Source organism: Trachurus japonicus, chromosome 1 (assembly GCF_045865225.1).
Source record: "Trachurus japonicus isolate A0001 chromosome 1, Traja_1.0".
Lineage (NCBI taxonomy): Eukaryota > Metazoa > Chordata > Actinopteri > Carangiformes > Carangidae > Trachurus > Trachurus japonicus.
The window spans coordinates 11,016,112-11,042,888 of record NC_140907.1 but is presented as its reverse complement, the minus strand read 5'-3'; the positions used below and the strand labels follow the sequence as shown (position 1 = coordinate 11,042,888).

Below are 26,777 nucleotides of genomic sequence, written 5' to 3'. Positions count from 1 at the left end.
TACTTCATGTCAAGTTAGTGACAGAGTAGCTGGGGTGAGAACAGCTCTCTAAAATTATCCTATTTCTCTCCCAACACAGCTATCTGTAACAATTAAAGCCAGATCCAAAACTGAGTATGCTCTCCAGGATGTCTACCATTACCCACATATGGAGACATACAGTATGAACTAGCTCTGATTGAGCATGAACAAATCCTTAGACTGGCCTATTTAAAGGGATAGTTCAACATTTTGGCAAATTTGCCTATTGCCATAATCCCTATAGTCATAGGTAGGGTCATTACCTTTAATTATCAGTGCATGTCGTTTTGAGAGAGGCAAGCTGCCTCAACACAATGGAGGTGAATGGTACAGGTCCCCTGTCCCTCATCAAATACACAATCCAACAACTCCAAAACGCTCTGGTGGACAAGCTGTGTGACCTGTAGCCTACATTCACCACGCTATGAAATAATAATGTAACATTACGAGACAGAGTTGTTTTCGAGGCAAATGCATCGCCAACTACATTCCAGACACGGCTGCTGGGTGGAGTGACTTCAAAAGCACAAGAAGTTCCTAATATTTGCTTCATGTGTCGTAATGTTGCATAATTATACATGATTATTTCATAGCGTGGTGAATGTGCAGGTCACAACTTGTCCACCAGAGCGTTTTGGAGTTGTTGGATTGTGTATTTGATGAGTTTGATGAGGGACAGCGGACCTGTACCATTCACCTCCATTGTGTTCACTAAACAGCTCGTGTCTCTGCCCCACGGATCTCAAAACAACATGAATCGATAATAAAGGTAATACTGCTATGACTATAGGGATTAAGGTAATAGGTGAATTTGCCAAAAATGTTTAACTATTCCTTTAAAGAAGTCTAATTACCAGTCGATCAACTTCTAACCTCAACATAAAGTCATGAGCTCCGGGTAATAAAATAAAAAAAGAAGAATATTGGTGTAGACAGCTTGAAATACTCAGGCACTCCTTGGCATTAAAAATAACTTGTTAAGGCTCTTTCAACATCCAACTGACAGACCCAAGGTTTGTTAGAGGGTTATACATATCCCATCTAGCTTGGGGGTACCTCTGAATTTCCTAAAATGTTCTGGAGGACATACAGTAGAGTGGCTGGAGGTCCAGCATCTTAGTGGGTCTGGCCTACTCGCACAAGAACTTAAGTGCAGCAAGAAATCAACTTCATGATTACTGACATCCAAAAAATACAAAAAGAGATATATGACTATCATACGGTTCTCGTAGGCTTTTGGGGTCCACAGGGAGCTGCTGGAGGGATGACTGGTGAGGGCTGTACTTGCCCAAGTCTTTTGGAGGAACATACGCTGGCTTAGCTTGTCCCGCAGCGCTGCAAGAAAGAGCATGCTTAAGTAACATGTAACAATGTAAACTTTACTTATTGCCGTAAAGTCAAATAAGATATACATGTGTAACAAACCTGCTGACTATGATCCGAGTTGCCTCAGGGCCAAGCGACTCTGTAATCTGGTTCAGAATTGAAGGCAGAGGATCCAGCCTGTCGATGGTGCTCTGAGGAAGAAACAAGCTGCATGTTAGGCCCCATTGAGTCATATCAAACATGTCAATCGGAAACATCCAAACATCATTCACTGTATTCAGCTGTAACTAAGGTCCCATATTTTATACTTGTCTGATGATTTATTTGAAGTTTTGATATCCATAAGAAGATACATGGTCAAGGTTCTGGGGGAAAATATTACAATATGTCCTTTTATGGTGATATTTGGGCTTTCTGTAGACTCCTTTCACATTAACCATATATAGTCTATATATTAGCCTTTACATCTCTCCTTGTTAGACACTGTATGTTATTTTTAATGGAAATCCCCCAAACCCCCATCTATCTCCCTCTGGCTTAGAGATGTTATGTTTTTTTTTAATTGGAAAAGATTAAATACAGTCCAAGGTTCCTCAGCTAATTTTCTTAATAAAAGGCAATTCATGGATTACTTCAAGTTTTTACAAACCTTGCCCTCGGACTGATCTCTCACGCCCCCACCATGTTAGGCCCCATTGAGTCATATCAAACATGTCAATCGGAAACATCCAAACATCATTCACTGTATTCAGCTGTACTCAACTACAACTTGAGCAGGTTATCATGAAAATTGCAGATTGCAAGCTCGGACTTTCATCAAATGATCAAACTATAGATCCAGTGTCACCTGCTAATGTGTAAATGAAGTCTTTACAATGGACATCTGAGGCTTTGTATTTGTTTAGTACGCCCTATGAGCCAAACTAGTTCTGTCATACACAAACTCTATGTCAGTGTCTTACCATTTTGACAACATGAATTGAAAAATGCCACAATAATTTGTCTAAGCCAGATAACTGCATGTGTTTGGTGCATTGTAAATTCAGATTAAACCCTCAGCACTTGAAGTACAGTATAAGGGAGTTAGGGTCAGTGTAGCGTAGATGTAATATAGAGTCGTGAATATCTAATGTATGACTGTTTAGACTAAGAAAATACTTGAATGAATAGTAGGTATCAAGATGGTTGAGACTACAGGAAATGTCAGAGAGACTCAGCCACGTGTTTGACACAGTTCAGACCCAGACTCAGATGAGGTGTTATTGTGCACTAAAATTGGTATCAATGTGCTTATGTGTGGTTAGCATCTTTTATTTGAATATGTTGTGTCTAAGCTTGTAACCAGCCGTGGTTGACACAGATTCAGTGACTGTGCTCATGCAAACTCAATGCTTACTGTTTCTGCTGATAGGGTTCATTTTGCTGAACCCCGTCTTTGCAAGTTGACAGGATTGATATATAACGTATGAATCCCTTGCTGTCTTAATAGTTTTTTGTGAAACTGTCATGGCAGCTCCACTCATAGAGCTGACTCATTGTTTAGCTCACAATGTACCAACAGCATATGGACAGCTAAGGTTTTCATTGGAGCGGTTCACATACACATTAATGATTACCTTTACAACTAACCACCAAACTGGACCCATTGGTTTTCCGTCCTACCTGGTCTCTCTGATAGATGATGTCCACCAGCAGGCCATGGAGCACAGCCAAGCGCAGAGGCAGATCCACATAGCCATCAAAGGAACTCATTGAGATTTCAGCATCCATACTGGACACTGTTTGTAGAAAACCCCTCATTCCATCCCAGTGTTGCTGAAGGAATTCATTCATAAAAAGCATGTACTCCTCCTTCTCACCAAACCTGGACAAGAACAAAATACAGAATATAATGGCACAAATACACACAAGTGGCATATTTGATTTTGTCTATGAAGATAAGAAGCTGCTCACAGGGTGAAGTTGGCCAAATTCTGGACGACTTTTGCAGTTAAGGTGAGGGTACGGAGGATGTTCGGCTCCGGATAAGGTTGTGCCAGACCAAAAAGAGAAGGGCTGAGGATAGCGGGGCATAAGAAGCGAAGGAAGAGAGACGCAGAGATGAGACGCTGGCCGATCTCCGGTCTGCACTGGTCCTCACACAGCTCCACCCAGTTGGAGAAAATCTTGTTCAGCTCTTCAGGAAAGGGTCTGGAGGGAAAGATGTCAAGCACCAGCTCTGTGAATTCCATTCTGGCATTATTGCTTTTTATCTCCTTTATTTTATTTTTTTACATTATACACTCACCCATGAACCTCAATAATTTTCTGCACCACCTCCTCACAGGTTTCCCTCAAGTGCCTCTGGTTGTTTGATAGCTCGGAGGCAGGGCATTTACGTGGATCAACTTCGCAGTTCTCCACCGAGCCGTACAGGCGGGTGATAAAGTTTCCTGCAGTGAGAGAGAAAAGGCACAGTTTGGCAAAGCACCGACCCACACCAACAACAGGAAGCCATGTTTACCACTGAGCTGCCTTACCTAGTGTGTCGATGAGGTACTTCTGGCCGACGAGCTTCATGTATTCATCTATGGCTTTAGTGGCCAGTGTGTTCTCTCTGAAGATCAGTGCCTCCTTCTCGCCGAGACGCTCCACCTCTGCACCGCCCAGATCAATGAGGAACTCCTGAAGCACACGTATTCAGTAAAGAAGACTGTTATGTTATCATTCCCTTTTGTTTCGATTGAATTTTCACAGTGTGGGACGTCAATATTACGATGCAGTGAGCTCATCATTCACCTTGGCTTTGCCGATGCTCTGCAGCACATGCACCAGAGCTCCTGCCAGCTCCTCCTTCTCTTTGACATTCAGAAGTGGCTCCAGATTTCGGCACATTTCTACGTAATCCACCGTCACGTACTCGGCGAACTCTTTGTATTTCTCCATTGGCAGCACCTTTAGATTCTGAAGACGGGCCTTGATGCGGAGTGAGGCCTGTGGCCCCAGCAGCTCTTTGGTCCCGGCCGCTCCTGGGGCCTTGTGGGGACTGATGGGATACCACTTCTCCTGGTAGGTCCTCCCTCGGATGTCGGCTAAAGGTATGGCCACGCTGCCCAGCGGGTGCAGGCTGGTGTCATCTCGGGAGTAGCGTTTTTTCTTGGGGTCCTCTTCACGGAAGAGGTACAAGGTGATTTGGGAGACAGAGGGCAGGTTGTCAAGCTCAAAGAATTCCCCCCAGAACAGCTGACAGCCTCCAGCCATGCCTCCGCTGGACCCCAGGCCTCCTGAAGACCCAGTAGAGCTGTCCCCTGCCAGGCTGGAGCGGTTGGATTGCTTGCCTACGGCTCGGCTGCTGGTGCGGGCGAACAGGGTCCCGTCAAGGTGTACCTCGCAGTAATATCGCCGTTTGGGTGGCAGATCCTTAGCTTCATTCACCCACAGGCTGAGGGAGTTCTCTGTGCGCTCAATGTTATCCTGTGAAGAGCGACGTTCGGTCTTTTTTACTAACCTTTTGATTTCGTATGACACATTTTTAGAACAAAAGGCTCATAAAGCTTACCTTATTGGGCTGAGCAGCCCGTCTCAAGTCCTCAATCCAACGGTCCCGTTCAGCAGCTGAAGAACAACCGAAGCAGTGGGTGTTCTCAGAGTTTATCACCTGGAAGTACACATAAACCATCAGGGTGCTGTGAGCCTTTACTGGGATGGAGAAGATTCTTTTCTTTGACTCAGTGGAGAACACCATAAAGTAGTCAAAATTTACCTCAAAGCAATACTTCTCCCCCAGAATGGAGCTGTGCACCGGCCTGACCACGGTGCTTGTATCTGCGCTCAGATCCAGACTCCCCATCGCACCAACTGGAATTGACACAGACTCCCGGGAACCATAGTGCCTTAGAAATAAAAGAGTGGAGGGGGTCATAATAGAGATATTGGAAATGTTAAAGGTCCCATATTTTATACTTGGCTGATGATTTATTTGAAGTTTTGATATCCATAAGAAGATACAGCGTCTAGTTTCTGGGGAAAAATATTACAATATGTCCTTTTATGGTGATATTTGGGCTTTCTGTAGACTCCTTTCACATTAACCGTATATAGTCAGATATATTAGCCTTTACATCTCTCCTTGTTAGACGCTGTATGTTATTTTTAATGGAAATCCCCTAAAACCCCATCTACCTCCCTCTGGCTTAGAGATGTTATGTTTTTGTTTTAATTAGAAAAGATTAGATACAGTCTAAGGTTCCTCAGCTAAATTTCTTAATAAATGGCAATCCTTCATAGATTACTTCAAGTTTTTACAAACCTTGCCCTCAGACTGATCTCTCACACCCCCACCCTACCTTCTACTTTGTTTGGGTGTTGTTGTTGTAGTTCATGTTTGTTTAGCTACTATTTTTCCATATTACATATTTGTTACTTTTTGTTACTATTCAATTTCATGGTACGGAGACTTTGTTCTATACTGTTTCCTGCTGCCAGCCCCTCTGGGGTTGTTTTGAATATTGGGGAAAAAATTTGAAAAAGGCAATGTGATATGTGTGTAACTTAATCTCTTTGTACTTACTGTTGCATTTCTTAAACAAGATTAATATTTTTTTTTTTAAAAAGAAGAAGATACAGGTATGTGGCTGACTGCTGGCTGGTTTAGTCATAGAACAAAAATACTGCAGATTTCAGGTAAACACTTTGGAAAACCCGAACCCTGCCAGTCTGATGGCTGCCTCATCATGACATCACAAATTTATAAAAACCCTGACAGCATTTCTCAACACAAGCTGTGTGTATTTCTCTGTTGACTGGGCACCTTGATATACTGTAAGACTATATCTCCTTCATAATCAAAAAGAGATGCAGAAATCTCACTGTATACATCATGGGATGCTCAAATACCATGATTTGTTTAGAGTAACACGATCAAGCTGGAATACTGATGTTTGCATTTTTTTCCCCCCTTCCTTTCCTTATATCCACAATGTAGCCTACTATACCTGCTTCCTTTGTTCAGTGAGTGGAGCTGGGGGTTGGTGTTCTTGGCCTTCTCCAGACGTCGCCTGATCAGTCCCTATAGGGTGAAGAGGGCAAGCGTGGTGTTATGTCTTAAATCAACAGGAAATGTGAGGCAAGTCTTATCTCTTCCATGTGTAAACTACTCACCCTCACACCACCATCTTGGTTCTTTGGTCGGGAGCCTCCGGGCACACCCACATGGTCAGGGCTACATTCTTAGTATAGAACAAAACAAACAGTTTGATAATGACAGTGATATTGACTGTTCTAATATTGTTGTTAGCTTCGGAAATATGGTTTCTTTTCATTATGGGTTTGCAGGATAAAATCTTACGACCTTTTTTTGGTAACACTTTACAATAAGGTTCCCTTAATTAACGTTAGTTAGTACATTATTAAGCATTAATTAACTGTTTACAGATCCTATATTAACAATCATTATTATGTATTACTTAGGGTTAGGAAACACATTAATTAATGTAGCCTATTAATAAGCAGTTAATTAATGTTTACTACTCAAAGTTAGTTAATAAATTAAAAGTTGAATAATATAATTATTTATCATTATGTATGCATTACTCAGCATTACTTAACACATTAGTTTATATATAAATGCTTAGTAATGTACTAACTAGCGTTAATTAAGGTAACCTTATTAGTGTGAATGCTGGAAGCATTCACACTATTGTTATTCAGTTCGGCCATTTTCTTTATACTTATTAGTGTGAATGCTGGAAGCATTCACACTATTGTTATTCAGTTCGGCCATTTTCTTTATACTTATTATTCTTACTACTTTCACCCTTTTTCAGACATCTTCTACTCCTTCATACTTTGTGCTATTTCAACCATTCATATATCAAAACGTGTGGCTTTTTCAGGGCAAGGGTGCTATGACTTTTCTCTTTTATACTATTTATACTTTTTAAAATATTTAACTTTTTCAGCAAATTTTTTCCCATAGGAATGCATTGAAAACGTCTTCAAACTTTTAAAATCTTCTTACTTCTTTGAACCTCTAAAACGTCAGCATACTTTCTCCCACAGACTCCATTTGTCTTTTAAATTGTAGACAAACTTTTAATCTATTCCCGTATGACTCATCTTATTGATATCTTCAACAGTTTTAGATTGTTGGCTGTTTTAAAATCATTAAAATTTTTCACAAAATCCAACTTTATAATGGTTGTGTATTGCGTTTAACGAGCAGGGCTTAGAGTGAGTGACATCATCGTTAGAGTGAGAGGGATCGAAAAAACATTCAGGATTTTTTCTGGATAAATTGCCAGCACGGCCACAAATTAAACTCTAGACACATGATTTCCTCACCGGTTTGTAGCCACACTTGTCGTGTCTCATCTGATGTACTCAAAACAGCAGACAGACTTACAGAATTGTCTCAGTGAGCCTAATTGTCCAGCTAGACCCGCTCCAGTGGCTCATCCACTTCAATATAAAAGTAGGAGCTGATTTTTTTAGAAAAACAGAAATGCCCCCCTTTTCTACCTTGCGACGGCAAGAAAAGTTTTTGCCCTACAAACATTTAATGCACATCAATGTGCTCAGGAAGGTCTCCTCTCCCAGTAGTCATGGCCACATTCTGATAAGAGTTACGGTTCTCTTTTACTGGGCTGTTTTGGGAAGCTGCACAGAGCTCAAATCTCTCTGCTCTGCTCTGCTCTGTGTGCAGTTGGTCCAGCTGTAGCGGCCAGCTCGTTATCATGTCTATTAATAGAACAAGTGCAGGTGCAGCCTGGCCGCTCGTTAAGATGTTTTTAAACACAGCCCCACACACACACATGATAAACCAGACTGACAGAGGATGTCCACGCACAAACACAGGCATCACACTCACACAGACAGACACACACAGACACTCACACACAGTCACACATGCACACATACACAAACAGACAAACACACAAACACAACACTGTTCCACACAGTAAAATGTAAGCATGGTAGTCGCCATGGTAACTTCTGAGGGCAGGCTGCCACACAGGTGTAATCAATCAGATCATTAGGGAGAGAGGAGTTCTGTGGCGCTTATCAACAGTTTTACTTTCTGCACATGTACAGTACACGCAGACAGAGAGACCGCCAGACTCACACACCCAGACACACACACAGGTTTTCAGCTCAAATTCATCAGCCTCTCAATTACTTTATACTTTTGATGTAAACATCTCCAACAATTTATATTTTTCTCATGAATTTAAGTTCAGATGTTTAGTCTTTCCAACTCTATTAATAGTAGTACAATTACAGGTGGAGCCTGGGATATAGGATGCAGCTTTTAACATGTGTCCTATCTATCTATCTATCTATCTATCTATCTATCTATCTATCTATCTATCTATCTATCTATCTATCTATCTATCTATCTATCTATCTATCTATCTATCTATCTATCTATCTCTACCCCTCCCTATTTTTTAACCCCTCTGTCTCCTTTTTTTCTTTCTTTCTTTCTTTCTTCTACTCCTTCATTTGTATTTTACGTAACTTTTTATATCCTTCCCTCTCTATCCATCCATCCATCCATCCATCCATCCATCCATCTACCTCTTTCTATCTATCATCCCCCTCTCTCTTTTTCTTCTTTCTTTCTTTCTTTCTTTCTTTCTTTCTTTCTTCTTTCTTTCTTTCTTTCTTTCTTTCTTTCTTTCTTTCTTTCTTTCTTTCTTTCTTTCTTTCACTCCATTTCTGTCTTTTTACTTCTTTGTTTGTTTGACTGTTTCTTTCTTTCTTTCTATTCCTTTTCTCTTCCTTTGTTTTTACTCCATTTCTTTCTTTCTTTCTTTCACTCCATTTCTGTCTTTTTACTTCTTTGTTTGTTTGATTGTTTCTTTCTTTCTTTCTACTCCTTTTCTCTTCCTTTGTTTTTACTCCATTTCTTTCTTTCTTTCTTTCTTTCTTTCTTTCTTTCTTTCTTTCTTTCTTTCTTTCTTTCTTTCACTCCATTTCTGTCTTTTTACTTCTTTGTTTGTTTGATTGATTCTTTCTTTCTTTCTTTCTTTCTTTCTTTCTTTCTTTCTTTCTTTCTTTCTTTCTTTCTTTCTTTCTGTCCTTTTCTTTTTTCTCTCTTGTTTCAATCTTTCTTTCTTTCTTTCTTTCTTTCAACAATTTCTTCAGCTCATTCAGCATTGCTGGAAGCATTCACACCATTTCCATTCTTGGAAATGTTTTTTCTAGTTATTATTATTCTTACTACTTTCACCCTTTTTCAGACATCTTCTACTCCTTCATACTTTGTGCTATTTCAACCATTCATATATCAAAACGTGTGGCTTTTTCAGGACAAGGGTGCTATGACTTTTCTCTTTTATACTATTAATACTTTTTAAAATATTTAACTTTTTCTGCAAATTTTTTCCCATAGGAATGCATTGAAAACATCTTCAAACTTTTAAAATCTTCTTACTACTTTGAACCTCTAAAACGTCAGCATACTTTCTCCCACAGACTCCATTTCACTTTTAAACTGTAGACAAACTTTTAATCTATTCACATATTACTCAGCTTATTGATATCTTCAACAGTTTTTAGGTATTTGGCTGTTTTAAAATCATTAAAATTTTCGACAAAATCCAACTTTATAATGGTTGTGTATTGCGTTTAACGAGCAGGGCTTAGAGTGAGTGACATCATCGTTAGAGTGAGAAGGATCGAAAAAACATTCAGGATTTTTTCTGGATATATTGCCAGCACGGCCACAAATTAAACTCTAGACACATGATTTCCTCACCGGTTTGTAGCCACACTTGTCGTCTCTCATCTGATGTGCTCAAAACAGCAGACAGACTTACAGAATTGTCTCAGTGAGCCTAATTGTCCAGCTAGACCCGCTCCAGTGGCTCATCCACTTCAATATAAAAGTAGGAGCTGATTTTTTTAGAAAAGCAGAAATGCCCCCCTTTTCTACCTTGCGATTCTGAGAAAAGTTTTTGCCCTACAAACATTTAATGCACATCAATGTGCTCAGGAAGGTCTGCTTGCCCCAGTAGTCAGACCACATTCTGATAAGAGTTACGGTTCTCTTTTTATGGGCTGTTTTGGGAAGCTGCACAGAGCTCAAATCTCTCTGCTCTGCTCTGCTCTGTGTGCAGTTGGTCCAGCTGTAGCGGCCAGCTCGTTATCATGTCTATTAATAGAACAAGTGCAGGTGCAGCCTGGCCGCTCGTTAAGATGTTTTTAAACACAGCCCCACACAGACACATGATAAACCAGACTGACAGAGGATGTCCACGCACAAACACAGGCATCACACTCACACAGACAGACACACACAGACGCTCACACACAGTCACACATGCACAAACAGACAAACACACAAACACACAAACACAACACTGTTCCACACAGTAAAATGTAAGCATGGTCGTCGCCATGGTAACTTCTGAGGGCAGGCTGCCACACAGGTGTAATCAATCAGATCATTAGGGAGAGAGGAGTTTTGTGGCACTTATCAACAGTTTTACTTTCTGCACATTTACACGCAGACAGAGAGACCGTCAGACTCACACACCCAGACACACACACACACACACACACACACACACACACACACACAGGTTTTCAGCTCAAATTCATCAGGCTCTCAATTATTTTATACTTTTGATGTAAACATCTCCAACAATTTATATTTTTCTCATGAATTTAAGTTCAGACGTTTAGTCTTTCCAACTCTATTAATAGTAGTACAATTACAGGTGGAGCCTGGGACATAGGATGCAGCTTTTAACATGTGTCAAATCTATCTATCTATCTATCTATCTATCTATCTATCTATCTATCTATCTATCTATCTATCTATCTATCTATCTATCTATCTATCTATCTATCTATCTATCTATCTCTCCTTTTTTTCTTTCTTCTACTTCTTCATTTGTATTTTACGTAACTTTTTCTATCCTTCCCTCTCTATCCATCCATCTACCTCTTTCTATCTATCATCCCCCTCTCTCTTTTTCTTCTTTCTTTCACTCCATTTCTGTCTTTTTACTTCTTTGTTTGATTGTTTCTTTCTTTCTATTCCTTTTCTCTTCCTTTGTTTTTACTCCATTTCTTTCTTTCTTTCTTTCTTTCTTTCTTTCTTTCTTTCTTTCTTTCTTTCTTTCTTTCATTCACTCCATTTCTGTCTTTCTTTCTTTCTTTCTACTCCTTTTCTCTTCCTTTGTTTTTACTCCATTTCTTCTAAAATGTAAGCATGGTCGTCGCCATGGTAACTTCTGAGGGCAGGCTGCGAATCAATCAGATCATTAGGGAGAGAGGAGTTCTGTGGCACTTATCAACTGTTTTACTTTCTGCACATTTACACGCAGACAGAGAGACCGTCAGACTCACACACCCACACACACACACACACACACACACACACACACACACACACACACACACACACACACACACACACACACACACACACACACACACACACACACACACACACACACACACACACACACACAGGTTTTCAGCTCAAATTCATCAGGCTCTCAGTTATTTTATACTTTTGATGTAAACATCTCCAACAATTTATATTTTTCTCATGAATTTAAGTTCAGACGTTTAGTCTTTCCAACTCTATTAATAGTAGTACAATTACAGGTGGAGCCTAGGACATAGGATGCAGCTTTTAACATGTGTCCTATCTATCTATCTATCTATCTATCTATCTATCTATCTATCTATCTATCTATCTATCTATCTATCTATCTATCTATCTATCTATCTATCTATACCCCTCCCTATTTTTTAACCCCTCTGATCTATCTTTCTATCTATAAACCCTTTGTCTCTCTTTTTCTTTCTTTTACTCCTTCATTTGTATTTTACATAACTTCTTTCTATCTTTCCCTCCCTATCCATCCATCTACCTCTTTCTATCTATCATCCCCCTCTCTCTTTTTCTTCTTTCTTTCTTTCTTTCTTTTTACTTCTTTGTTTCTTTCTGTTTTTCTTTCTACTCCTTTTCTCTTTCTATGTTTCTACCCCATTTCTTTCTTTCTTTCTACTGCTCTCTGTATATCTCTCTCTTTCATTTATCCACCCCAATATCTTTCCTTCTTTCTTACTACTCCTCTGTCTCTTTCATTCATTCTCTATTCTCTTTATGTTCTATTATTCTGCTTTTCTTACCTTTTTCTTTCTCTATCTACCCTTCTCTCTGTGTCTTCTTTCTTTCTGTCCTTTTCTTCTTTCTTTCTCCATCTACCCTTCCCATTTTCTTTCTTTCCTTCTGTCCTTTCCTTCTTTCTTTCTTTCTTCAGCTCATTCAGCTTTGTTTCAACAATTTCTTCAGCATTGCTTCCAGCATTCACACCATTTCCATTCTTGGAAATGTTTTTTCTAGTTGTAAAGTGTTACCCATTTTTTTTATTAATTGGTATCCTCTCCCTGACTTCAAGTGTGTTTCTTAAAACAGCTTAAGCTCCATTGACACATGTGTGCATCTCAAATGAAGATTAAACCCTCTAAACATTAGTCAAGGTTTTGATATTAGCTAACACAATCACATTAGCCCATACAGGATGTGGTTTTAGGTTGGAACCTCACAGCTGTAGTTTGGCAAGCTGTGTAGTTTAGTGTTGCCTACTTCACCACCAGACACTCTCATGAGAAAACACACAATCTGCTGTTGCCATTTTAAAGTTACAAGGTTAAGACATCTTTAAAGTCAAAGATGTAAATGGATACATTCATTAGCGTAAAACACACACTACTGTCAGATAGCTTTTCTGAATGTTCCTGTTTTGCTTACCCAAAGCCCCACCACAAACAAACCAGCGTCTAAATCCCATCATTTAGCCTGCAGGTGCGCCACAGTCTTGTTACTTGAACCTCTGTCCCTTTAACATTGCCCTCCTCTCTTCATTAACACATGCTGACGGTGACACCAGGCCAACCAGCCCAAATCAATGCAGGGTTCAGTCACTTCCACAGAGTCGCCTCTGAGCCTCTTCTGAGATGAATGGAAGCAGATGAAGTTGTGAAGTGATAGTGACTCTCTCTCTCTTCCTCTCTCTCTCTCTCTCTATCTTTCTCCCCCTACGAGCGTTCATTCGACTGGTAGAACACCCAGGCGCGATGCTATCTTCCTCAAAAAACGTAGAGGAAGCAATTTGACAGTCACTCGCACGCAGAAATGTTCAGCTATTTCCTCTGTGGCTGTCTGCAGAGTCTTAGCCAATGTGGCTGTGATGTCAGTGTAGCTGATGGTCATAGTTTGTATTACTCAAATGCACCCAAGCTGGCTGTGTGTGGTGAAGGGGTAGGGGGGTGTACTATTAACTAACCTGTGTCGATATCTACAAGGTTCTGCAGACTGAGATTGGACAGGCAGCTGCTGACACGGTTCCGGGTCCACATCATAGGCTGAGAAAAACACACACACACATTTTGTCACTCCACTTTAATAGTCTGAAGACTTGGCAGTATATGGTGTAATAGATTTCATGAACGGTGGTGTGTGTACATGTGTGTGTTGGTACCTCTTCCTCTGGGGATATGAGGATTTGTCCATCTTCGAGCAGGCAGTTGGTGATGTCCCATAGGGGGACCTCCTGAGGCGGGACCCATGGCATGCTACGTGGCAGTTCAGTGGGTGCAGTTGTCGCTTCAGCATCTCCTACATCTGCTACACAAACAGACATGTGCACACACCCATCACATCAGTATTCACCACTGTACATCTTACAGAAATACAACACTGCTATAAGCTCTCTTACTTTGAAGGATCCTCCATATCCTTCTTAACGTACTATATTGAAGGAGTGTAATTGCAGGCACATGCTGTCCCTTTTTTGTTTATTTATTTATTTGATTTGATTTGATTTATTTCTTTATTTTTTTATTTTTTTTTGGGGGGGGGGGGTAATTATGGCATGATGGCACTTAATCTCCTGCAGCACTTGGCCACTCCCATTAGTGTAGCTGCTAAAGCTGCAGATGCTATCGCTCTCTTGTTATGACACACCAGGACGCGCACATCCTGTGCTTCTCAGTAGTTCGGTTCTTTCAGCATTTTTATATGTATATAGACTGTATTCTTATGTATGGGTGTGTGTATATACTGTACCTATGTGTATATATACAGTGCTTTGGCAGATTTTGTCCTATTTAACAGACATTACTGGAATAGGATTTCATGAATTTTACTAAGAGTGAAGTAAATTCAAGTAGAAATAAAAACAAAAAAACAAAAAAAAAACAATACAATACACAAGGTAAAGAGATAGCAGCAGGAAGTGAAGTTTTTCAACTGCGCAGAGAGGATTTTCTCTCATTTACAGTCACCCAGGCTCCATGTTGTCATTGTTTCTCTGTTTCTGCGTATATTTCTATGTGGTACTCTGTCATACACTGTCAGCAGACACCTATATGTATTTGCTATATGTGTGTGTCTGTGTGTGTGTACCAGCTGGCTAAATGAGCTCTTTATTTCCAACCCCTGTGTTGGTAGACAACTTGTATTTTGAATCACTCTTTTATGGATGCTTAAGAGCAAAGAACATCATATTGGTGTTTTAGTGTATAGTGCACACTTTTTGCATTTCTGCACCATTTTGAGTGGTCATTTGCTTATATGGTGCCACACACCTCAGTGACATGACAGTGCTTTTTTTTTCTTTCTAAATAGTCTTTTTTGTTACATATATTGCTTTAGCTTTATAAGTTTCTTCTCAGGAGGGCAGAGCTTTCCTCTGGGAGTGGTTTGTAAATCAAAGTAATTCAGGGGAGGGGGTAAATGTTGTTCATTTACTGCAACTTTCATGTCCTGGGTCATTTCACTGCACAGTTTGGAATATGACTTTAGTACATCACAATGATATAGTAAAGTCTTTTTAGTTGGGAAACCAATAGCAGTAATGACACAGGTTTAGATTACAGTGTTACCTACTGCTCCACTTTGGCTTTTTTGCTCTTTTTTAATACACATTAGTGTGTGGAAATATCTCAGGGACTTGGGGTTAGTATGTCCTGATTTGAGAATATTAGCAACAGCCTGTTGAAGTTACCAATGATGCAAAACTCTCTGATTTGTTTAGGTGTGATCACATCATCCCACAGGGCCAACCTACGTACACTAAATTTAGTTCCCCTCTTATTGTCAATCACAGCTTTTTGCAGCTTTTATTTGTAAACTAATAAGTTAACCCTTTCTGCACATAATACACTTTTTGGTTCTTTTAATTTGAAGGCCTCATTAGATACCACAGTGATTCTCAGTTTGACACAAGTGGACACTGAAATGTCACGTGTGATTGTGAAGAAGGTCACATGTCTGCACCTACTCAAGTGTATCACTGATAGTACGTACAAGTGACCAAAGTGAATTATGCGTGAGCATTCTGATATGTGAAAACAAAATGTTGCTCATGTGATTATCATATATCAAAATACATCATTCCATACATCAAAGCATCTTTATGAATCACATGTTGTGTTTGTCTTAAACATCAAAGTGGAAGGCTGACTGTGAGCACTGTCAGATTGTGTAATGTAATCTTACCTGTCAGTAATGCTGAGGTGCTATTCCGACTCTGCAGCTTGGGCCTCTTGAACTTCTGAGAAACAACCCTCATGTATTTTTTTAGCCGGGCCCCTCCGCCCGCTCTCTGTGAGGCGTCTGTGGGAGAGACCCCCGAGGCCTCCTCAGCAGCTGAGGATGAAGCCACATTAGCTGAGCCGGCTGCATTGGAGCCGGAGGCCGAGGTGGCAAACAGTGACCCCGGGGGCTCGGACAGCGCCCTCCTGAAGGGGTTCTTCCTCGCTCCTCCAGCGCCTTTATCCTGCTTCGCCGCCTCTCCACCTTTCCCACCACTGCATGAATTCTTCTCTGTGACCTCCTCGCTCAGGGCCTTACGCCAGTTCTGCATCTTGTTCCATTTGTTGGTGGAGGCCTTCTGGATCTTGTTGAGCGTAGATGTGTTGGAAGCTGCTCCTCCTTCTTCTTTCATCTCATTCAGTGTTCCTCTGGAGCCGGTGTGCCACTTGTATGTATTGAGGGGGTCTGTGGTATCAGACGTTTGCCCTTGAGGAGGCTCTTCGGGAGATTCCTTCTCCTTCTCTGGCGATCGCTGCTCCTTCGGTGGTGGTTGAGCCACGGGCTCTGAATCTATCTCCTCGGTACCCATTTCAGATTTTTAGGGTGTGACTCAAGTTTGGCCTCTTCTGTCAAGGATACATCAAACAAAAGTTAAATACCTTGGCAGAGGACCTCGCCTGTTTTCCTTCTGATTTACCACTATCTTTGAAATCGTTGCCTGTGAAGGTTTAGGTCGTCCGTGCCTGCTCTGGCTCTACCTCACTGCCTTCTAGTTTCCTGTCTTGCAAAACGTTATCCGGCAACAACATGAAACCTCGTCTGTTGCTGCTTTGCCGCAGCGCCCAACTCTCTCTAACCTCTGATAGGCTGTTTGCTTCCTCATCAGATGACACAGAGAAGTTCACCTACAGAAATCTCACTGTTTTTTGTCTGCTATTTAAGTTTTCACTTAACATTTTGTTTCTTCCTGTTCTGCTTTTATACCTAAGATGTTCCTCTAAACTCTGTCTGATACCCCTCAAAACATGGCATATGAACCAGCGTTTCCTGAGGAAATCATGATGATTGTGCATTTACTCAACTCAAAGTGAGATGGAAGTGTGTTGAAAGGAAACCTGCTTGTCTGTTAGTTGATTCTGTTGCAGTATGAGTATGAGACATGTGGTTTTGCACTCTCAGTTGATTTTAATGATGGAGTTTCAGGAACTCACTCTCCAGCTTCTCTTATTAGTCAAGATACATAATAATTCAAAGAATCATTAGAATAACACAAACAATCAAAGACAGCTTCTCTTTGTTCAACAAAAATGAGTAATAAAGCATAAATAGTTGAGTTTGACTATGGCTGTTATGATCTATAAGCACAGAGACAGTATCCATCTGTTATCAGCTACCTGTGGGAGTGTGGACTGTTGACTGTTAAAATCGGTTTCCTGTCAAGGCGAGGCATCGCTTCCTGCTGCGTTCAGTTTGTCTGACTCTGAAAAACCACTTCCTGCCCTCACGCTGTTCTCAGCTTGTACACACCTGCAGGATGGCTCTGTGTCCTACTGGGTAAGATGTAAGCAGCAGTGTCAGTTGTTGTGAGATGGCCAAATAAAAGTGGACAGTGGATTACTGATGCCACCGAAGCATTAGAAACATTAGTCTGTACATTCAAATGCATAAGCAGAGGAGTTGTCTGTTTATTTTAAAATATCTATTAATGCAATATCTGACTCTATCTTTAAGTTATTTTAAAGTATGCTTCAAATGACGGTCTGGGAATGCCACTGTGGACCTACAGAGTAAATCTTAATTTTTATTTTTTTCAAAGAGTCAGGTGTATAATTTTCATTTTCATTTCATTTTTATAAAGGTTAATCGGTGCCCTCTGGTGGCAGTGATGACATAGATATTCAGAGTGGGACTACAGTGAAAACATACAATGTGCATTACTGTAACTGTAGAGCTGCAATTACTGGTCAACAGATCAATTAATAAATCAACAGAAAATTAAAATTATTTAAACATTTGTATTAGTCAACTTGTAAGCAGACGAGCTAAAATATGCTAAATATTTGAATTGAATTGTATTGTATTGAATTGAGCTGAATAGAATAAAATATGCAATTTGAAGACATCAACCTTTAGTGGTGGGAAACAATACATAGAGGAATACAGGGCATGTTTCCCTATTTATTGACATGTTGACCAAATGAAAGGAATAATCTAGATAATGTGTTAAATATAAACCATTTTACCGAACAATTGTATCGTATCATACTAATCAATTAGATTCATCCTTTGGGTATCATATTTCCTCGCAATCAATTCAACAGTTGTGAAGATAACCCACTAAAATATCAACTTTATGGTAAACCACAGGGTCAGAAAATGAGGGGATCAGTTTGGTAAGTGGACCATAAATGTACAAACAGGCCATATAAGTGGTAATCTATCCAATCTTTAAGATAGCAACATAAACAGCTATTTATTTTCATTTAGTTTTCTTGTTTCTCTTATTTGTATAGTTTTGTGTATGTGGTTGTGGTTGTAAGTGGTGATCTGCACTTAGAAAAAAGCTCTGAGCCACTCCACAGGCCTGGGAGTTATCTCCAATGTCCTCCTGTATACAGTCCAAAGACAGACAAAGACAAAGATGGCAAGTCTAAAGTGTATGCCAGGTCGTTTGTCTCTATATGTTAGTCCTGTGATAGACTGGATTAACCCCAGCCCCCCTGCAGGGATAAGCAGTATAGCCAATGGATGCCCCTGCTGTTATAATAATACGATGTCTGTCTGTCTTGAAACCACATTGTTGCTTAAACCTGTATCTGTGTGATGCATTTTAAATGAGATGAAATTGTAGTTCTTTTACTTCATGACTTTTGTCTCATTTGCAGCCAATGTCCAGTAGAGGGCACTGCACATCCACGGAAAATCCTCTGAAGACATCAAGTAGTTATTTTCCATTTCCACACAGACAGTAGGCTACATTTACCGGTATTTGCTTTTTCAGCGATTGATCCAATATGGCATACCACTGTTTACCTCAGATACTTCTGTGAGCAAACCCTGCAAAGCTAATAAGACTGAGGAAGAATCAGAAGTGGTTGCCTGTTTTCACCCCTGCTTCATTTAAATGTGGGACATAGCAGCAGCACAGTATTTGCCTTTGGCCTGGCCGGCCCCCTGCACAGCCCATTTAATAACACCTCTGTCCTGTTTTCACTGAAGGTGACGTTCAGCCCTGCGCTGAATAACATTCAACACAATGACCTTTTGCAGTGACCTTGATGGAATCTGAAACACACGCTGTGATATTTCACTGTTACATCCTGTTTTCAAGTTGAGGCAATGGTGTATTAATTTTTGTTGTGATGAATTAACAATGGACCACATTCTTCACGCATTCAAACATTTTGTTTTGTGTGTTTATGTAACTGCCGTTGTTCTTTAACATTTGGTAGGGAGGCAGACCTCGGTATAAGCCTCATAAACTCAACTAGCCTGCCCTTTGAAACACAATCGCCTTAATGCAATCATCCACCGCCATCGCTGCTAAACCTCTTACATAATTAGGATGTGAGTGTATTTAACCCTGAGAAATAAACAGAAGCTCAGAGGCCACGGCAAAGTCCAGACATATTTGTGCAACAGGAAAGGAAAGCAGCACTTGATTAAATAAAGATAATTAGTTGATAAACATTTAGATTTGATTATGAATGGATCAGACACTTTGCTCGCCTCTGTTTAAATTTCTTTCACAGCAGAGGTTTTGCATTTCGAGTGTGTGAATTAGCTGGTTCGTGCTATTTGTAGTGAAGTACTTGTTTGTAAAGCTCATTTTACATGTGAGTGATACTGTAACTATCAGATTCCAACAGCCACAGCGTTGGTTACAGATGGCTTAAAATGGCTCACACTGTCTGCACATGCACAAGGTGTTTGGGGGGTTTGGCACCTAGACAAGGTCACACACTGTGGGGGAGATGAAACCAGAGACACTCTACTGACATGGCACACTGTGGTGTATCTGTAACCCAGTGCAGACCATTATCTTATCAGTAATTAAAGCTCTAGCCTTTAATCACAATCTGAACAAATAAGGCTGTATGTACAGTACACCAACTTTACACATGAGGGGTTTTGTCAATATAGAACGTCTCTGGTTTTGTGTACTAGTCATGAGGAGTATCAGTTAGCATTGCAGTGTCATGCCATTTCAGGAAATTAATCAGTCTGAGGAAATTACCTTCATCATGTCATCACAGGACTTCCCCCATACATCTTACTCCAACCAAAAATTCAATATCTTTGATACTTCAGTTCAGACCAGTCTTTGCAAAATAAGACTCTTGTGAGTCTCCCAACTTCATGGAACTGCAATGCTATACATTTCTGTGGTAAACAGGTTTGCTTATCTCAGCAGATCATGCAGGCCAAGCCTACTGTTAAGGCACAAAACCAGTATACTGGATTTCAATTGCAACATACAGTGCTTGGACACACCATTCAAATGAATTGGAATTTTTCACTCTGTTGATGATAAGAATGTAGCTAAACACATAGCACTGCCTTGGAAACATATTGATTGATTGATTAACTGATTTGTTTATTTAAGTGGCACGCACTATGCCCAGCCCACATGAGCTTACAAGACACTATAGACAATATAATTACATACCTTCAAAGATGGCTAACAAGTCTACTCATATGTGTTCATAGGCTCATGCAACAAAAAATTCAAGTCAACAGGCAGTTTTCAAAACAACCAAAACAATAACAGTAAGTAGTCTTATAATGTTTTCTGTCTCAGAGTCCATGCTTTTTCAATAAATCTGGCTAGGACATGGATTTCCTCTTTGAAAACCCAGCTAAGTTGGGGCTCTTCACCAGCACTTTTTCAAACACATGAAATCCCTCAATTCACAACACAGAGGGCATTGAAAGAGAAAGGGAAATCCATCCTCCACAAAACCCTCTGGCCTCTTCCTAAGTTTAATGGTAGGCTAAATAAGGTTCTAGTGATCATCTTTCATCTGAATTTGGGCTGACTCCACATTTCCTCCTTCCATTGTTTCTTATGGAGTTGACATCATTTTTGCTTAACTGTAGGCCTATTTATATTACAATGCAAATTATTGGGCTACTAATGGTGTAACTCACATATGCGGCCTGCTGTTGATCTGACTGGTTGCATAGCCTAATAAAACTGAAAATAAGCAGCGCACTGTGTCAGCCATGACATCATGGCAAATTCTTCAAAATTATAGGCAGTAATGACTTAAAGACTATATTTTGTTTGGCGTCATCCTTAGCATTGCTCACAGATGGTTTTCCTCTGGTGCCCGGCCCTCTCTGGAGCAGCTGTGGTTCAGGCAGGGGACTGCTCTGCTCTGACTGCGCTGCCTGCCGCTCAGCTCTGCGCTGCTCTGCTCAGCTCACTCACCGGTGGAAAAAACCAGAGCGTAGGAAAGTGGGCGGGGCCGCAGCATCATCACAGGCGTGACGCCGAGAGGAGGAGGAGAGAGGACCGAGAGGAGCGCTGTCCTCCTCCTGTCGACACCTCAGCTGTCCGGACGTGTTCGAGCCTGTGAGACCGTGTAGGATACTCAGTTTATCGGTCTTGTTTTTTCTTTTCAGGTCCGTCAGTGTCTGGCCGTGTGATTTATCCGACCGTCAGTTTGATACTCCTCCGTCTATATGGCCAGCTAACGCGGTCGAGCTAACTATTGTTAGCTTCAGCTCAGCACCCGGACCCGGCGAAGTGACGAGAACCGAGCCGAGGAGGGGGAATGGCAAGAGTTGAGCCGTACAGCCCTCCGAGAAGAAACCACGACTAACCAGGCGGAACAAGTCCAGATTTCTGTAGTTCTTTAAGTCACAGGTAAGCTTCAGCTGAGAGATGTATTGTAACTTTGTGACATGAGAAGTTAGCGCTAGCTCGCTGGTTATTCTCAGTGAAGACAGCGGTGTTGTGTGTGTGTAAGCTAATGTTAACAAGTCGGCGTGGCAGGTCTTCAGCATCACAGAGCTGACTGTATTGACATCTATCTGCTGCACTGGTAACGTTAAAGGAATATAACACCCGATAAATAATATCCCATTTCTCCAGATGTTGATATACGTTCACACTTCACACGGTTGAACGTTATGTTACCGGGACAACCAAAGCAATTCACTGAAGACGCAGACGAAGCAAGTCATAACAAAAATGAAACTACTGAAGAACAGAAAGGGTTAACGTTAACAATGAGTGGATGATAGAGAAGATAATTGGATGTTTCTCAAATGGCAGCTGTCAGTCATTTAGTCTTAATTAGATACAACCTGTGTGAAAGTGTGATATCTTCATTCTTTTTCTAAAGTGTTTAATTGTTCGTTTGTTTTGTTCTGACGTTAAAGTTGCTGACAGATCCTGAAGCATGACGGTAATTGTATACGCTAGTAGCCATCAGTACATAGGTGTTTACAGAGGAATAGTATTTCCGACATGTTTGTGTAGAGAGTCTCTGCCCCAGCCCGTTATTATTAGTCTTCCCTACCCGATCCCCTGTCAGTGTAGTGCTCCTTCCCCGCAGCCTGTGGCCGCTGGTAGAAACATGTATCAGCACGCTGAACAAACACAACATGGAGTTCCAGCCGCACACTGACTGCACCTCTGCTAAATTACCTGTGAAGAGTTAGGAGCCTTTGATGTTGATCCATATACAGAGGCATGTAAAAGTTTGGAAGATGAAATGATCTCCAAAAGGCATAAAGTTACAGATGACACATTCCCTTTACATTTTAAATAATACAAAATTTTGTAGCACAGTGGTCCCTAACTTAAAATTTTAGGAGTTCAAGCAAAAAAAATTAGGGGCACACACTGTTAATCAACTTACAAAGCAAATATTCACATTTTCTTTTCATTCATGGACCTCACACACCTTGTCCTGCCATCCTTAATGACAGATTCCAGATAATTTGAGTTGCTTCTTCAATGTTTCACCAGTCAGTGTTTATAAAAAAAAAAAAAAAGGGCAAATTTACTGGGGGAACATGTGCAGGTAGATGACAAATTTACCTGCACTGTCCATATAGGGGCAGTCTGAAGCTGCTTTGTTTCCCCTTTTCACTCTAAATTTGTAGAAAAACAAAAATAATACACTGATATTGCTTAAATTATTGCAAAAGAGTGTTTCTTGGTTAACTTTATGCCTTTTGGAGATCATTTTTACACATTTTCATCTCTCATACCCTGACGAAGACCATCATGGTCGAAACGTTGGTCTTTTTAACACAACTTTTATTTAAAAAAAATCCTGCATCTAAGGCTACAAGTGTGCCACATTCTTTCTCCTCTACAAATTTTCATTAAAAAAACCTACCTGTGCTTAGTTACATCATTAACAGTAGTTTGCAGGAAAAGCCTTTTGCAGCCACACAGTGTGTTCGATAAAGAGCAGGAAACGCTGCATCCACTGATCATTCGGCTCAGGAGATTTGATCTTTGCGGCCCGTCCCTAAACGCGGTTCTCACGGTTCTCGATTCAGCCTAAACACTTTTTTATGTAATAACAAGCTGAGCTGTAGCGGCAGATGTTGCTGTAATTGTGTCATTCCGGCACTTGGCATACCATTATGGTGATGAAGCACAGAGGGAATGAAATGCAGCTTTTTTTTTTTTTGTCTTTTCACAAAACGCCTGTGATCACAGCTTCTTTTTCTTCTTTCTCTGCCTGATTTGTTCCTCAGGTTGTAACTGTAATCCCCATCATGGTGCAGAAGTACCAGTCACCTGTGCGGGTGTACAAGCATCCCTTCGAGCTGGTGATGGCGGTAAGTGTTTTTTTTTTTACCTGTCCACATGAATATTGCATGCTGTGTGGAGTTATGTAATGCCGGTGGGTGGGTGGGCGCTGCAGAGGTCACAGTAAGAGGCTTCTGGTCATCTAATTACACACCTTGCAAGTTATTTGCCCACACATTGGAAACGTCATTGCACTACACAGAATGTTCTCTGAACACCACTGCCAGCATAAACCTGTATTTATCAAAACAACCATCTCACACACAGTGTTCTTGCTGTGTGACCACATTGACAGTAACCAAAACCAGTAATTCACCAGCTGGAATGAAATTATACCCCCGCGACACACACCACACTATCATGTAATGTGGGCCTGCTCCGTCTAGCTTCCTGTCTTCTTGAGGTTTAATATCTCTCCGTTGTTACCGGGCTGTCGAGCCAGCCATGGCGCCGTACACGCGTACACTCTTGCATCTGAGTGTGCGACGTCGGTGTGCTGTTATGTCAAACAGCGGTCGCGCTGCAGAGCCGGCAGCGTTAGTCCATTTGCACTGTAAAAAATTCAGTGTCTAGCAGCGCGGCTTTTAGCGGGCCACTGCCTCTGTGTTGTTATGTTGAGTGCTGAAGGAGTGCAGATTCACATGTTCTTCTTGTTTCCTTTTGCTCTGCCGTAAAAGGCCCTTTTCAGAGCGTCTTGGGTCCCATTCGCTTTTCTGGTCTGAAATTTCCGAACACGTTTCAGATTATCTGTCTCTTCGTAGTTTACCATGTGTAGCTGCCTGTCAGTCTGAACTACAGTGGTGCAGATTGTCAGAGAAGATAAAGTGGCTGAACTCTTCAGCAGCCACTGAATAGCTAACACTAACTGATTTCCCACAGTGCAGCGTCTCTGTATGAAGTCTAATCTAGAGCCGCAACGATTAATCAAACAGTAATCGATTATTAAAATAATCGTCAACTATTTAGATGATGATTTCAGCTTCTGAAATGTGAATATTTCTGTTTTCATGCACAATAAACTGAGGATCTCTTCTCTTTGGTTTGCAGACAAAACAAGACATTTGAGGATGTCACTTTGTGGTTTGGGAAATGCATTGCTGATTGACATTTTTCAACATTTTCTAAGATTTTATTGACCAAACAACTTATCAATAATCATTTACATAATCAACAGATTAATCGATCGAAAATAATGGTTAGCTTCAGCCCCAGTCAAATCTAATTTCTTTTTAAAAACAGTGGGAGATAAAGAAAGAACAGTGAACTACGGCAGGGCTTATGACGACACTTTCATATTTTGACCTGGGCTTCTGTCAGTAATGTGGTGTTACTGCACGCCTGCAGAGTCCCAGCCTGATTATACAACCGGTAATTTCAGCCAAACAGTTGCCGCACTCAGAGATGCTTTATCGCCATGCTGATGATCTCTGCAATGTGTCCCCGTGTCCCTCATTTAAATGACATGTGAGAACCAGGAAGCTAGTCAGGAATGGCTTTTCCCACTGTTGCCTGTCACATTTGTGTAAGCATAAGCACCCTAAGTTTCACGCAGTTGCTCTTTTCTTTAAATGGAAATCAGCTCTCTGCACCAGCGTGAAGGAGGACACAGGAAGACTAAATCTCCTTAGCACAGACTGGATTGAGCACCAAGCAAACAGATGGCTATAAATAGATGGCTGGTACCTACACCTGGGTCTACACATGCATTCAAAGGTGGTGGGAAGTGTGTGTGTGTGTGTGTAAAGAGGGGGGGGGGCAAAGCAGACTTGCACGATTTGTAAGCAGGAGATGACCCACCTCATGGGCTTTCTGTAGATGGGACAGGCTTACTTTGTAAAACTAATGGAGTAGCCCTGGGTGCTTTTAAACTAGGGCAGTAACAGATACAGTGGATGCAGAAAAAAACATGTTTTGTGTGTTTGTGTGTAAGCTATGTGGTCGGAGAGAGCTAATAAGTGGTTAAACACAGTTGGGTTAGTTTGAAGAGGAGTTTGGTGCATTTGGATTCATTTCCCTTTCTGTGACTTTTCTCTGCAGTGAGCATTTTTGCAGACACTGCAGAGCAGACTTAATGGTGCGTCACAACACTTTCTCGCTCCTGTTTTCATCGAAAATCCAGTGAAATCTTTCCCCCCTCTCACTTCCCCCTACAGCAGGTCTGTCACTGTTGCAGCTTAGTAATGTAACAACATCCTGTGTCTGTGGGGAAACTGTCACGAGGCTTTGATGCAGTGGACTGTTTATCTACTGTGTGAACAGAATTCAGCTTCTTTGAGGGGCTGCTTTTATCTGTCAGCGAGAAGAAGGCATACATGTCATACACACAGGGCAGAGTAGTAAAGAATAAAATGCACATTTAGGGCTGCAACTAACGATTATTTTCCTTATTTAAATGATTATTCGATTAGTTGTTTGGTCAATAAAATGTAAAAAATTGTTGAAAAATGTCAATCAGTGTTTCCCAAAACACAAGATGACGTCCTCAAATGTCTTGTATTGTCCACAAACCAAAGAGACACTCCGTTTATTGTCATAAAGGAACAAAGAAACCAGAAATATTCACATTTAAGAAGCTGAAATCAGAGAATTTGGACTTTTATTCTTAAAAAAAACTAATCAAACTGATTATTGAACTATCAACATAGTTGAGGATTAATTTAATAGTTGATTATTGTTCGATTAATCGATTAATTGTTGTACTCGGCCATGGCTTTCTAAATGTATGTCATGTCAGGTATTGGAGCTATTTGCCAGGAATGGCTTCTCCCTTTCAAATATATTTTTCTGGAATTTGGTACTCTCTCTCTACTTGACTCTGGAGTTGCATACCATCGTTTCTTAGAAATAACCATTTACTCTTGTGAGTAAAACCCAGGGCTCAACATTCCTCTGTTAAAGCCCTTAAATGCATTCCTTCAGTCTGGATGAAACCCAGCCTCTCCTCACTCGGCCCCCGAGGAGCCACTGGGCTCACTGACAGGTGCTATCAGAGTGTTTCAACCTCTGGATAACACTGCTGTGGCTTGAATGCACTGTTGCATAAGACAGAACTCAGATCCCCGTCAGCTGTTAATGTACCAAGCTCGCATGCTGTCGGCGCTTTTGTGC

The 26,777-nt window shown here is 40.9% G+C and overlaps 2 protein-coding genes across 7 annotated transcripts in view; one reads left to right on the top strand and one right to left on the bottom strand.

The window, feature by feature from the left end:
• The window catches only part of LOC146991408 (RAS protein activator like-3-like), a 45,147-nt gene extending 28,494 nt beyond the window's left edge, over window positions 1-16,653 (bottom strand). For 3 of the 5 annotated variants that reach the window (XR_015035119.1, XM_085769655.1, XM_085769872.1), the window contains exons 1-14: window positions 15,854-16,653; window positions 13,833-13,978; window positions 13,638-13,716; window positions 6,487-6,554; window positions 6,321-6,394; window positions 5,090-5,219; window positions 4,886-4,984; window positions 4,126-4,800; window positions 3,867-4,011; window positions 3,635-3,779; window positions 3,301-3,537; window positions 3,010-3,211; window positions 1,447-1,538; window positions 1,243-1,356 (exon numbers count right to left, since the gene is read on the bottom strand). Coding sequence is in view for 4 of the 5 variants with exons in the window: in XM_085769655.1 (XP_085625781.1) it covers window positions 1,243-1,356; window positions 1,447-1,538; window positions 3,010-3,211; window positions 3,301-3,537; window positions 3,635-3,779; window positions 3,867-4,011; window positions 4,126-4,800; window positions 4,886-4,984; window positions 5,090-5,219; window positions 6,321-6,394; window positions 6,487-6,554; window positions 13,638-13,716; window positions 13,833-13,978; window positions 15,854-16,478 (2,831 nt within the window). In the remaining variant the exon portion in view is untranslated. The remainder of the gene's footprint in view (window positions 1-1,242; window positions 1,357-1,446; window positions 1,539-3,009; window positions 3,212-3,300; window positions 3,538-3,634; window positions 3,780-3,866; window positions 4,012-4,125; window positions 4,801-4,885; window positions 4,985-5,089; window positions 5,220-6,320; window positions 6,395-6,486; window positions 6,555-13,637; window positions 13,717-13,832; window positions 13,979-15,853) is intronic. The other 2 variants (XM_085769787.1, XM_085769948.1) reach the window with 1 other exon arrangement.
• Window positions 16,654-21,421: 4,768 nt separating this feature from the next.
• LOC146991407 (SEC14-like protein 1) overlaps window positions 21,422-26,777 on the top strand; it is a 34,259-nt gene continuing 28,903 nt past the window's right edge. For both annotated transcript variants that reach the window (XM_085769409.1, XM_085769333.1), the window contains exons 1-2: window positions 21,422-21,761; window positions 23,615-23,698. In XM_085769409.1, the coding sequence (XP_085625535.1) occupies window positions 23,636-23,698 (63 nt within the window). In that variant the 5' untranslated portion in view covers window positions 21,422-21,761; window positions 23,615-23,635. The remainder of the gene's footprint in view (window positions 21,762-23,614; window positions 23,699-26,777) is intronic.